Source organism: Coregonus clupeaformis, chromosome 16, assembly GCF_020615455.1.
Source record: "Coregonus clupeaformis isolate EN_2021a chromosome 16, ASM2061545v1, whole genome shotgun sequence".
Taxonomy (NCBI): domain Eukaryota; kingdom Metazoa; phylum Chordata; class Actinopteri; order Salmoniformes; family Salmonidae; genus Coregonus; species Coregonus clupeaformis.
Window position 1 is genome coordinate 51,088,037 of NC_059207.1, and position 14,573 is coordinate 51,102,609.

The 14,573-nt window shown below is 42.0% G+C and overlaps 1 protein-coding gene across 1 annotated transcript in view; it reads left to right on the forward strand.

Annotated features, from left to right (window-relative positions):
- The first annotated feature begins 1,936 nt into the window (after positions 1–1,936).
- cbwd (COBW domain containing) overlaps positions 1,937–14,573 on the forward strand; it is a 29,377-nt gene continuing 16,740 nt past the window's right edge. Inside the window, 6 exon segments of the mRNA XM_045225488.1 lie at positions 1,937–2,051; positions 2,410–2,496; positions 3,029–3,125; positions 3,304–3,395; positions 5,556–5,593; positions 6,008–6,047. Coding sequence (XP_045081423.1) covers positions 1,937–2,051; positions 2,410–2,496; positions 3,029–3,125; positions 3,304–3,395; positions 5,556–5,593; positions 6,008–6,047 — 469 coding nt within the window.

A 14,573-nucleotide genomic window follows, 5' to 3' on the forward strand; every position in this document is an offset into this window, starting at 1 on the left:
ATTCAACATTGGCCATGCTGTCAATCCAGCATGATTTCTGCCGCGCTCAGAACAATTGTTAACTCGGAACTGGGAAATCTGACTTCAGTGAGTTCAAGACAACTGGGAACTTGGGAAAAACGAGCTCCGACTGGGAAAATCAGTTTTGAATGGTCATTCAACTCGGAATTGTAAGTCGGGAACTCTGGCCTCTTTCTAGAGCTACGACCTGAAGATCACTGACGTCATCATGATTCACCCTTGTTTTTTTCAGAGTTCCCAGTTGTCTTGAAAGCACCATAAATCCAGAGAATGCCAGACTTTGATGAGAAAGTTTGATGACAACATTTCCCCACGAAGAACTGCCGCGCCACCGTCCTGTTCAAGTGAGCACAGCACAACAAGGTGAGTCCAAAATGGTCTTGTACGCTGCTACATAAATGATGTAATATGCCAGGGAGATATGTATACTGTAGCTAAGAAAGTAACACTAAGTGTATGTGGTGTAGTAAGCTGTTAGTAGCCCATGTACCTCACCCTAATAATTTGGTCTATTTTCCCCTCTTAATTGTGCCTACTGTTCTGACTTGGTGGTGCACATGTAGCCTATAACCTGTTTTAGAGAAATGTAATCATCGAATATTGTAAGAGCTTTCATTGTCTGCTTATATGCCCCCTTTATTTATCCTACGGTTCTGACTTCGTGTACAGGGAGAACACTGTAAGAATGGCCCATGTTCTGAATTCTGTCGCTGTACATTTCAAAAGTGCTGAACAAATAGTTAAATTGACTACGTCCGTCCTAGCTCGCTCATTAATGTCGTCCCCTTATGCCATAGTTTGTACATCTCAATTGTCAGTAGAAACCACATTTTTTAAAGCAAGTCAGCCATATCAGCTATGTTTTTTTAAAGGCAGTAAATGAGGCTGAATTAACTGTTTTGCTGCCAGACAAGGCTCAGCTGATAGCAAGGTGTAACAGTGGTAAGGTGTTGGGACTGCTGTTGGGACTCTGCTGTTGGGACAGCTTTATGTAGGCCAGTTTGTGGGCACAGTTTGTCACCATTATAGTGCAATTAATGTATTGTTTAGTGTTGTGTCGTGTAGTGGCTTTGCTGGCATGCATCCCCAACATTTTTTTTTTGTTTGCCCCACAAAGATTGACATGCTAAAATCGGCACTGCTTACATGTTCTGTTTAAATGCCAATTGGCTCTGGAAACCAAAACAGCCAAATACTCCATCTGAACGTGAATTGATTCTCAATTGCGGTACGTTTCTAGAAACATAAATCCCTCTACTTTCATATCACATCAAAATAATTTCACAAATGCAAAATACACACTTAATGTACACTGTTTTAACCGGTTTTAGCACAGATGCAGCCAACAGTATTTTTCAATGACAACACGGTTGTGGCGTCCGTCTTCTCTTTACACACAGGTGTTGGATGATGCAGATGGCTAATTAGCACCGGTAGTCCACTCTGGCTGCGTTTAACACAGGCAGCCCAATTCTGATATTTTTTCCACTAATTGGTCTTTTGAACAATCACAACAGATCTTTTTCAGAGCTGATCTGATTAGTCAAAAGACCAATTAGTGAAAACATTTCAGAATTGGGCTTCCTGTGCAAATGCAGCCTCTGTCTTCCGTCTGTTTTCCGTAAACAAGCCTGTAACATGAAAATATGTCCCTGTGGGAACCCTAACCTTATAAAGGTGTGTATTAATTTAACCATTTTTTATTATTATTTCTCGCTGATATGAAAGATAAGGTCCTTATGCTTCCAAAACCGTACTGCAAGGGATGCGTGTTAATGTTCTGCTTTCGTCCAATGACGTATGTATAATGAAATGGAACTGAGAGTCATGAACAAGGGCTATAACTATGATAGCTAGCTAACGCTATTAATACAATACAGATTTACAGATTGTCCTGTTTGCAAAACTAACAGCCATGAATGAGGTCTTAATGGACGAGGAGGATGAGTGCCTGGAGTTGGTCCCCATCTCAGGAAAGCCTCTCTCACCTGGCGAGCAGATACCTGTGACCATCATCACTGGCTACCTCTGTATGACTGCCAGTTCAGTCTAGTTCCCTCCCCATGCATACTGCTGTGTTGTCAGAAAATGTGTGAAGGTAGTGGTCATCAATCTTGGTCCTCGAGAGATATAAGATGTGTATTTTGTTTTTGTTTTTTTGCCTAGCACTAAAACACCTGGTTCGTCTAGCTCACAAGTACTTTGATTAGGCCCTAGTTGAATCATATGTGTTATTGCTGGGCTGGAACAAAAGCCTGCCCACCCTGTAGCTCCCCATGTCCAGGGTTAGTGACTGACCACTGGGATAGAAATCTACAGTAATTACAGTGTGCTATGAATAGAATATATACCTCTTCTGCCATAACAGTTCATTTATAACCCATATAGGTGCTGGGAAGACAACACTGTTGAATTACATTTTAATGGAGCAACACAATAAGAGAATCGCTGTCATACTCAATGAATTTGGAGAAGGTATGTTCATTTTTGTGGTCTATACATGTTGTCCATCAATTTTTTCATTAAGGTCCAATAGCAGTGTATTCAAAAGTTAGCATTTTTTTTATTGGTTGTACTACAGGGTTAAGTGCTCTAGGGAGCAGAAAAGAGCTCTGTCTAATTCTATAGATTCAACTCTTGAGATGCTGCAAGGTCCTGTACAGCTCACTTGAGAAGCCCACACAGTGTTTAGTCTCGCTGTCAATTATCATGAAATAAGCCTACAATATCTGTGTGTGGACTCGGTCAATAGAACGCTAAAAGGTTATAGCTGCGTAACAACAGATTTGTACTTTGAACTTAAACATGTGCTTTATCAGGTGCAAGTAGTAGTGCATCTTATTAAAAAAGTACAAATGTTGGCCTACATTTTGACCATATTTCATTATTTTACTGTGTCAATGCATTTTTCTCAAGCTGATGTGTTCTGTTGTATATTATGGTTCCATGTCAAAAAGAACAAGTTTACTGCTCTGATAATGATTGTTGTCCCTCATCTATCCTGTAGGTAGCGCTCTGGAGAAGTCTCTAGCTGTGAGCCAGGCAGGAGAGCTGTATGAGGAATGGCTGGAGCTCAGGAACGGCTGCCTCTGCTGCTCCGTCAAGTACGTACAGTATATTCTAACAATAAGAAATATTGCCACTTTACATCCCCTGTCACTACAGTAGCTTTCAAATCTGTATGGACACCATGCCCCTCTGAGTTCTTAATTGACATGTAGAACTTCATATCGATTAATAGATATATTCAATATTCCTAATCTCAATTTTCATTTCCTCTAGAGACAATGGCTTGAAAGCCATATAAAACCTTATGCAGAAGAAAAGAAAGTTTGACTATATTCTTCTAGAAACGACAGGACTTGCGGATCCAGGTAAGTTACACACATTGTTCAAAGCAAAATAACAAACAAATCCTCACAGTTGAATGAAGTCAACTTTGAATAGCTACTGTTTGTGGTTCACATTACAATGCAGTACCTTAAAAGTGGATATGCCTGTTTAGTTAAGCCTTTCCGCTCCTGGTTATCAGGTTGTAAGGCCTGCCTCCTTACATTAGGGCGGCAGGTAGCTTAGTGGGTAAGAGCGTTGTGCCAGTAACCGAAAGGTCGCTGGTTCTAATCCCAGAGCCGACTAGGTGAAAAATCTGTCGATGTGCCCTTGAGCAAGGCACTTAACCCTAATTGCTCCTGTAAGTCGCTCTGGATAAGAGCGTCTGCTAAATGACTAAAAATGTAAATGTAAAAAATTACCCATGACATACCCTCTATTCCCTGGCATTGACCGCTCGGAGGGAGAATCATGCTGGAGACGCAGAGGAGAGGGGAAACAGTGCTGGCTCATCTATGGGTTCTAGGGGAACGCATCACTCTCTGTCCACTCCAATCTGTTTACTCTCTTGTGTTTGGCTAGAACATCACTGGACGTTATACTGTAGCAACAACAAATATAGTATACAGGCATGTTTCAACAGCAGGTGTAATGTATTTAAATGGCATTTCACTTCATCAGGATGATATTTGAACCCTGACTGCTGTTCTGTCGGCTATGCAAATGGCTGCCCTCGTATTTCAGGTTTGTGTTGACATTCAAGAAACTGTCATAGAAACTTTGGCATTTGCTGCTGATGTAACTAGTGAGACACTTTTCGTTGAAGCTTAGTTGAGTAATGTGTTGTTTCGATACATTTAGGCTAGATTGCATTCACTGCACTTTTTAGGTGACATTCTCAATACTATTCTTTACCTCACAGTTCCATCATGCTCAAGCAGAGCTTTGCGTTATTGGCCTTAGTTGGACTCCAGACGGACACTCCTAGACAAACCCATGTTGTTGAGCTTCTTGTTACTTAGGACCAATAACACTGTGCTCTGGGACAGTGCCGGGGGGATTGGGGGGTGATATCTGAACCGCCTATTTCCATCAGGACAGGGAAGCCATCAGGCCGTAAACATTTAGCCAGGGATTCAGGGGGAAAGGGAAGTCAATAGGAGGCCATTACGGGGCGAGCCCTGTGACGACTGGAGTTTGTCAATAAGTGACAGGTGTCAGTGGTCCAGGGATGCAGCCAGCCACAGCCCACTGGGCCACACACACGGGCCTGACAGTGCTTGCTCAGACCGGGACTCTCCTCACCCCTCCACTGTGTTATTGGCTGAGACAGGCTGGTTATTGACTGAGACTGGGCTGTCATTGGCACAGACAGGTCTGTCAATCAGAGAGGTCCCAGGGGGCTGGCCCCTCCCATTGACGAAGAGGCTGGACAGGTGGTGCATGGGATGCCACTCACAAACAGTGTTTTCATTACTCTCCTATCAAATATTTACTATGCTTTCTTATTCTCGCCCGATGGTGTGACAAAAGTGCATTATGTGAACAAGCTAGGCCTGCTGCGGTGACATAGACACTGGAATAACTTCCTTCACGGAGAAATGAAAATGCCTGGAAACAATCCAAATGTACCTATAGGGAGGAAAAACAGTTGAAAGATGCTCAAATGAGTTTTATCTGGTTCACAGAGTTCTAGCAGGATAAGTGGAATCCAATGTGTCTGTGTTTGGGGTGGAGGCAAACTGTAATTCTTAGTAAATGTCTGCTGATAATGTTATTTTACTTCTTTAATGTTCTTAATACTTCTTTAATGTTGCAGTATGGTATCTAAATATCTCTGTAATTCACCCTCTCAAGTGCTATGGCGTCAATGTTCTGGGTTGATTCAGAAGTAGGGAGTGTGCTAAATGTGCATGTGCGTGTTCCTATTGGGGTGTTAGGTTGGCTTGTGTGTTTAAAAGCAGTAGGTGTGTATTCCATGTGGTGTTCACGGGGGGGTTGTTCTCTTGTTGTAGAACAGAGAAAATGTCTGGAATGTCCACTGCCCAGGAGGAATACTCAGCTGTTCCTTCTGTTATGACAGAGAATGCTTGTATAGACCTCAGAGAAAGTGACTTCACACACCAAAAGGCTGCAGGGTCGGAGTTCATTGAAGAGTGTGTACAAGCCCTCTCATTGCCTTTTCTGGTTTTGTTTGTTTACAGGTATAGTCACAGTCATCGACGCAAAATACGGAATGCAGGTAAAAGCAAATTCAAACATGGCTGAGTCAGTGTTAATTTGTCTTTACTACTATACATTCTCCTGAAAGTCAGACCAGAAAGTTGTTTATTTTGGTAGAAATCCTCAGGCAGGAATATAGAAATGTTCTTTCTCAAAAGCTCCATGTCAAGAGTCATTTCCAGTTTATGGTAATATGTAAAAGTTGAAATCGTACAACAATCCTCAGAATCTGTCAAACTATCTTTTCTTGTCTGCAAGTTGTATATAGAGAGTTGCATATAGAGGCTGATTGAAACTGAAGGGGTAATTGATATCAGAGCAGATCACTCTAATGGGACTGTCACACCCCCTCTACGCTCCTCTGCCCCCTGAAATACTAATCTGACTGGGGGCAGGTGGGAACTCAAGTCCCAGACCTCTCACTCACCACCAGGCCCTAGAGTGTCAGGGTATTGGCCAGGTGATGGAGGAAGGTGATATAATAGTGGTGATCAGGCCGTAGCTGAGGGAAATCCGCTGACAGGTTGATGTTTTTTTTTTTTTTTTTTTATACTTTGTTTATTGAATTTTCAGTACCAGCATTTAGTAAATAATTGCACTTGAAAGTTATTTGGTATGAATATGGAACAACAATTTGAAGACAACGATACAGCAAAACATAGAGAGACAGACATGAAAGAAAAAATAGGTATTGAATACATAAATAAGATAAAACACAAAAAAAAAAAAAAAAAAAAGGAAAAATATCTGTTTTGATCCAGTTGTTATAGGTCAGCTAGCACAGTTATTACCGTCCTTAACATCCGAGATGTCGTATATGCACATACCAGGCTTCTTACATCACCAATATATAAATATACATCACTCTGGAACTGCAGGGAAATGTATTCTTTTAACATAAGAAAAGAAGGGAGCCCACTTTGCATAGAATTTGTCTACAGACCCATTGAGTGTCTGTTTTATTTTCTCCAACTTTATGCAATTCAAAATAGATTTAATCCAAAGAGCATGAGAAGGGGCTGCAGAGGATTTCCATCTAAGTAAAATTAATCGTCTCGCTAACAACGTGACAAAGGCAATTACATCCTTATTCATTTTGGTCAATTGTATTGTGGGTAAGGAAACTCCAAATAATGCAATGAGAGGGTCTGGCTCGATCTGTGTGCCGCTTAATTCTGAGAGTGTGTTGAAGATGTCTTTCCAGAAACCAACAAGAGATGGGCAGCACCAAAACATGTGCACATGATTAGCAGGGGACTGGTTACATCGAACACAATTAGGGTTCACATCCTTGTAAATTTTTGATAGTCTTGCTTTGGTCCAGTGGGCCCTATGAATGAGTTTGCATTGGATGAGGCCGTGTCGAGCGCAAATAGAAGAGCTATGTACCCTTTTGAGTGCCCCTTCCCATAGTTCATCAGATATTTCCTCACCCAGTTCCTCCTCCCAAGAGGATTTGATATTGTTTAATGAGATGGCTTGTAGTGAGCAAATTTCTCTATAGATTATTGACAATGTGCCTTTCTGATTAGGAAGTGGGGTGAGAAATGTGTCGAACTGTGTTCCACCAGAAAGGTTGGGGAATCCTGGATCTATGCTGCGGACATAACTCCGGACTTGTAAGAACCTAAAAAATGATGTCTGGGGAGACCAAATTTAGCTGATAATTGTTGAAACGTACTAAATGTATTGTTAGTATACAGGTCTCTGAATCTTTTAATACCGAGATTAGACCATGTTGAGAAAGCACCATCAATCATAGATGGGGGAAAAGCTGGGTTTGAGGCTACCGGAGCCAAGGAAGAGGTTGTTTGAAACCCAAAGTGGCGTCTAAATTGATTCCAGATCTTCAATGTTGTTTTGACACATATATTATTGGTGAAGGAGGAGTAAGGGCCTGTAATAGAGGAGTGAGCGAGGGAAGACAATGATGCCGGTGTAGACGAGGCAGCCTCCATCTCCAGCCAAGTTGGGGGTGGGAATATCACTCTGCTCTGCAACCAGTACTGAATGATCCTAAGGTTAGCGGCCCAATAATAGAATCTGAAATCTGGTAGAGCTAGACCGCCGTCTGGTTTGGGCCTCTGCAAGAGCTGTTTTCGTATCCTAGGAGGCTTTTTGTCCCATATAAAGGGTAGAATTAGGCCGTCGATCTTTTTGAAAAATGTATTGGGTAGAAATATTGGAAGGCACTGATAGAGGTATAAGAATTTAGGGAGAGTATTCATTTTAATAGAGTTAATTCTAGCAACTAAGGAGAGGTGTAGCAAAGACCACCGTTCCAAATCGTCCTTAGTACGGGTTAAGAGAGGAGCAAAGTTGGCTTGAAAAAGGTTTTCAAACCTAATTGTGACATGTACCCCGAGATAAATAAAACTACTGTGAGCTATTTTAAATGGCAAGTTATGTAAAGGGGATTTTTTTGCAGCCATGTTAAGTGGCATCAATTCACTTTTACTGAGATTTAGTTTATACCCTGATAAGTGACCGAAGGATGCGAAAGTGGCAAGGGCAGCAGGGACAGAGACAGAAAGATTGGATGTGTATATTAATAAATCATCTGCATATAAAGACAGTTTGTGTTCGTGCCCGTATCTGACTATGCCTTTGATGAGGGGGTTGGAGCGAAGTGCTATTGCAAGTGGCTCTATGGCGAGGGCAAACAGTAAGGGACTTAAAGGGCAACCCTGACGTGTCGATCTTTGCAAAGGGAAGCGATCTGATTGAGTGTTATTAGTCCTGACAGAGGCTTGGGGGATGAGTACAGAAGTTTTATCCAGGTCATGAATTTGGAGCCAAAGCCAAATTTATTTAGAGTGTAAAAAGGTATTTCCATTCCACCCGATCAAACGCTTTCTCCGCGTCCAGGGATATAATGGCTTCAGAGGTATTGTCGATAGAAGGATTGTATATAATATTAAATAATCTTCGGAGATTGAAGAATGAGTGTCTATTTTTTATAAATCCTGTTTGATCCGGAGAGATAATTGATGGGGAGGACTGTTTCTAGCGCGTTGCCAGAATTTTGGCTAGAATTTTATAGTCCACATTTAGCAAGCTAATTGGACGGTATGATGCACAGTCAAGAGGGTCTTTGTTTTTTTTAAGAATAACACAAATGGTTGCTTGAGTGAGAGTATGTGGGAGAGCACCATTTACAAATGCATCATTGTACATTTCAATTAGAATAGGGGCTATTTTGGTGATAAACTTTTATAAAACTCTGTCGGGTAGCCATCAGGCCCTGGGCTTCTCCCAGATTGAAGGGATTTGACAGCGTTAGACAGTTCTTCAACAGTGATCGGCTGCTCTAATTTTTTAACCAAATCCCGGCCGACCGAAGGCACAGAAAGTGAGTGGAAGAAATCATCCAATTCCAGTGTATCCGCTTTACTTTCAGAGGTATATAGAGACTGGTAAAATCTCTTGAACTCCTCATTGATCCCCCAGGATCTAATGATATCCCAGATGATGTACGAATTTTTGTAATCTGAGATGATGATGATAGTTGACGTAACTTGTGAGCTAATAATTTACTGGCTTTATCTCCTTGTTCATAGTAAGTGCTCCTAGACTTGACAAGCATTTCAGTAACCTGGTCTGTTAATAGTGTGTCAAATTCTGCTTGCAGAGTTAAACGTTCCTTATAAATATCCGGGGATGGTGAAACGGCATAAATGTCATCTAATTGGGCAATACAGCGTGTTAACATAGATAACCTATTCCTTTTCAATTTGTTCTCATGTGCGGTGTAGGAGATAATTTCACCTCTGATATAAGCTTTCAAAGTTTCCCAGAGAGTAGACGCAGAGATGTTTGGGGTTCTATTTGTAATCATGAAAAAGTCGATTTGACTCAAAACAAAATTGACAAAGTGTTCATTACTGAGCAGTTGAGTTTTTAGTCGCCAAGGCGGTCGCTGATTGTCTACATTTTGAAAAGCTACTTCCATAGTAACAGGGGCGTGGTCAGATACAACAATTGGGTTATATGAACATGAAGATATGGAGTGGAGGAGCTGGTCATCAACAAGGAAGTAGTCTATGCGCGTAAAAGTGTGGTGAACCGATGAGAAAAAAGAGTATGCTTTCCCAGCTGGATTAGCCATTCTCCAAGGATCTGAGATTGCGAATTCAGACATAAAGGTTCGAACAACTCTAGCTGAGGTTGATAAGGTGGTAGGTTTAGTGGAGGATCGATCCAATTGTGGGTCTAACCAACAGTTAAAGTCACCTCCTAAAATCAACATATGGGTGGACATATCTGGGAGTGTAGAGAAAACCGATTTGAAAAAATCACCATTGTCCCAGTTAGGAGCATAGATATTAACAAGAAGAACCTTTGTATTGAGCAGCCTACCACTGACAATTATATATCTACCATGGGGATCTGCGATCACCTTAGAACATGTAAAAGGTACCGATCTGTGAAGTAAAATAGCCACCCCTCTCGCCTTACTCTGAAATGAGGAATGGAACACCTGACCCACCCATCTGCACCTAAGACTTGAGTGTTGTGATACCTTCAGATGAGTTTCTTGAAGAAAGATGATGTGAGCTTTCAAATGATGAAGATGGTGTAGCACCTTACTACGTTTAACTGGGTTATTTATGCCCCTGCAGTTCCAAGTAAGAAAATTAAAGCCATTCCCTCCAGCAGTATGGGCTACACTAGGCTGAGTCATATCTTAAGAGAGAGAGAGGATGTGTAAAGGACAAGGTACAATGTAAACTGAAGATCTTAGTTGAACCTAAAAGCGCAAATGTAAAAAACAAAAACAAGCGAAGAGGCACAAAAACATATACAAACTATATACAAATAGAGAGTGAACAAACCCTTCCCTCACACCCGCCCTTGCCGAAGCATCTCCCCAAATGAGATGCAAGCAAAACCCTAAATACAAAGAAAGTTTAGAGCTAAGCATGATAACTCTTACTCTGTGCTACCTAAGATTAGTGACCATTTAACTAGAGTAAGCCAAACATGGATAGAATGGTCCCCAACAGAGTTTAAGGAAAATTATCCTCGATTAAGAGAGGTTTAACCTCGACGCAGATGGTAAATGAACAAACTGAAACAGCCATGCAGACCCCCAGATATTGGCATTAGAGGCGGCAAACCTGGGCTGGAAATAAAGAGATAAAAAAGAGAATGACATTCATATGTCGATGAACCCAGCAAAGATGGCTTCGTTAGTCACCCATTCGGCCTGCTAACTAGCCTGCTAGGAAGACCAGCCAGCCAACCATTTGTTACACACCATGCGGTACAACAGCCGCTTTCACGTTCTTGTTGATGAAATCTGCCGCTATAGCCGGGTCCTCGAATCTGTGCATGGAGCCGTCCGGTAAAGTCAGTCTCAAAACCGCAGGGTAGATGAGGCCGAACTTCACGCCCGGGCAGGCGTGTAGTTGGCGTTTCACAGCTCCAAAGCTAGCCCGCCTCTTAGCCACAGCTGTTGTGTAGTCCGCAAATATCGAGACTCTTTTACCCTCATTGTTACCGCAGTAAAACAGCAGTAAAACCTCCATTACATGTGTGGTCCTCTGTAGCTGTGTGGTCCTCTGTAGCTGTGTGGTCCTCTGTAGCTGTGTGGTCCTCTGTAGCTGTGTGGTCCTCTGTAGCTGTGTGGTCCTCTGTAGCTGTGTGGTCCTCTGTAGCTGTGTGGTCCTCTGTAGCTGTGTGGTCCTCTGTAGCTGTGTGGTCCTCTGTAGCTGTGTGGTCCTCTGTAGCTGTGTGGTCCTCTGTAACTCAATTGGTAGAGCACGGCGCTTGTAACGCCAGGGTAGTGGGTTCGATCCCCGGGACCACCCATATGTAAAAATGTATGCACGCATGACTGTAAGTCGCTTTGGATAAAAGCGTCTGCTAAATGGCATATTATATACTCATATTAATGGACTCAGTGGTGGTAAACCTAGGGTGACCATACGTTCTCCTTTTCCCGGACATGTCCTCTTTTTGGACCTAAGAAAATGTGTCCGGCCGGGATTTCTAAATCGCCCAAAATGTCCGGGATTCGGCTTTTGCTTTCTACAGTCGCCATTCATTGTGTGCGTTTTGGGGGTTTTGCATTGCTTTGACCTTTGTAGCTCAATTGGTAGAGCATGGCGCTTGTAACGCCAGGGTAGTGGGTTCGATCCCCGGGACCACCCATATGTAAAAATGTATGCACGCATGACTGTAAGTCGCTTTGGATAAAAGCGTCTGCTAAATAGCATATTATTACATTATTTTTTATTATATTATTATTATTATTATTATTATTATTATATTATTATTATTATTATTATTACCTTTCTCTTTAGGTCCCGCCTTCTCACACGCCACCATTGGTCGGTCATGTAGGCCTACGCAAACATTGGTCAAACTGCATCTCAATCATTACCCTCACCATGGCAGAGACAGAGCAGCAGCTTGCTTGTCAACAGTGGCACATGGCTCCAGAACAGCGTAACAATGCCCATACGCAAATGTAAATTCACAGACGATTTACAGAGAAAATTCCCGTGTTTTCGTCTTGGTCGGGATGCGTGTGAAGCAGAATGCATGACCTGCAAAGCTGGCATGTATATGTCAGTGTCAAATAAAGGTGCTAGCAACCTAGAAGGGCACATAAGCTCCGCAAAACACAAAATTGCAGCTAAAGGAGAGAGTTCGTCAGGTAAATTAACTGACTATTTTGTGAGAGCAGGTAAAACAGAAGATGCTGTTACTGCTGCGGAGGGAATTTTTGCATACCACGAAGCATCACAATAGCTACAGATCAATGGACTGCACGTCTGCCTTGTTAAAAAAGGCTTTCCCTGATTCCGAGATTGTGCGAAAATGTTCAAGTGCTCGTACTAAGACCGAAGCAATTGTTGACGCTGTGACTAGCACCACATTCTGTCGACATAGCTCTGAAAGCACTTGAAGACATACCTTACTGTGGTGCTTCTACTGATGGGAGCAATCACGGTGCTGTGAAAATATTCCCTCTGCTTATTCAGTATCTTGATTGGAAGAATGGTGGCGTGCAAAGTAAATTAGTCGAAGTTAAAAACACTCCAAATGAGACAGCTGATACGATCGCGCAATACATCAAAGAAACACTGGAAAATAATGGGATTTTTTCCAGATGTATTGCATTTACAGGTGACAACTGCAATACAATGTTCGGGGGAATCCGGCGTGATGAAGAAGGAAAGAATGTTTTCGCAAACTTAAAGAAGTCATTGCAGAACAAGTCTTTGATCGGTGTGGGCTGCCCAGCACACGTCTTGAACAATTGTGTTCATTACAGGGCAGACACATTAGATGTCGATATTGAGAACATCATCTTCAAAATATGTCAATACTTTCACATCTACACTGTGCGCACAGAGAATCTGAAGGAGTACTGTGAATTTGTTGATGTTGAATACAGAAGTCTCCTTTCTCACAGCAAGACGCGATGGCTGTCATTATTTCCAGGTATTGAGAGGCTGCTACAGATGTTTCCAGCCTTGAAAGCATTATTTTTGTCACAGGAAAAAACACCCTCCTTGATCAAGAAGTTTTTTGAAGATGAGTTCAGTGAAATTTACCTCTGGCACATGCACTCACTCATGTATGTGTTTTATTCACACATTCAGGAGATGGAAAGGGAGAGCAATTAAATTGTGGAAGTGAAGAACCTTTTGAACAAAGTCCACACCATGCATCTTGAACGCAAGACCAATAACTTCATGTCCCTTAAAGTTAAGGGACTATTGGCACAAAAGCACAAGGATGGAATTGTGACCATTTCAGTACAGGGTCTGTACAGTTCATGCCTGGAGTATCTGGATGTCACGCCCTGGCTCTGGGGACACTGTTATGTTGAGCCAGGGTGTGTAGATCTATGTGTTGTGTTTCTATGTCGGGGTTCTAGGTATTGTATTTCTGTGTTTGCCAGAGTGGTTCCCAATCAGAGGCAACGAGTGTCAGCTGTGGCTGGTTATCTCTGATTGGGAGCCATACTTATAGAGGCTGTTTTCCCACATTAGTTGTGGGATCTTGTTTCTAGGTGGTTTGTGTTAGACCGTGAACTGTCACGTTATCGTTTTGTTTATTTTGTCATAATATCGCTAAATAAAGAGTATGTTTGCCTGCAACGCTGCGCCTTGGTCCTCCTCTGTTCCCGACGAGCGTGACACTGGAGAAATGGATGGCACCCATAGAGGAGTTCTCCTCTTTCATGTGGATGGATCTGAGTGAGACACCTGACTGGAATGACATAGAAGCCTGTATCAAACACCTGGGAGAAAAGGGGGTGCCAATTGATGATGCAAAGTGCTTTGATCAGGTCACCAACCTGAAGAAATTCACAGAAAGGTGTAACAGTTATGGAGAGTTCAGTAATCTGCAAGCACACAAGAAGTGGACCAAATATTTTGAAAGGTCCAAAAGCATAGATTTTCATTCAGAGCTACTGAAGATTGCACAGTTTTTCTTTGCTATTCCTTCTCACAATGCAAATGTAGAGAGTGTTTTTTCATTGATGCAAAGCCAGTGGACAAAGGAAAGGAATCACTTGTCTGTTTAGTCACTGAAGAGGCTTCTGTGTACACAATACAACTTTAAAAACATGTCTTGCAAAGACGTTCATGCCTACTTGATTAGTAATCAAGGACAGTTGGGAAAGATTCGATCTTCGGGAAAGTATACCAGAGAGCATCAGGAGGACTGACATTATATTTGACTGAAATAGTGGATTTTTTTATGACAACTGTTTTTAAAATTGTATTTTAACCTATGGCCATGAAAAGAAACAGTGTCATGTAAAAGGTGTTAAAAGCTAAACTTTTTTTGGTTTTGTTATTATTTTATTGTTGAGGGCCAACAGTTGAATGGTGTATTACTTTATGTATTCAAGTTCAATAACATAGTTGCATGGTTGTGAACGCATTTGTATTTACCACCCACTGCGGGTGTCCGTCTGCCTCCCACTCCCACTCTCCTCTTTTTTGAAAACTAAAATATGGTCACCCTAGGTA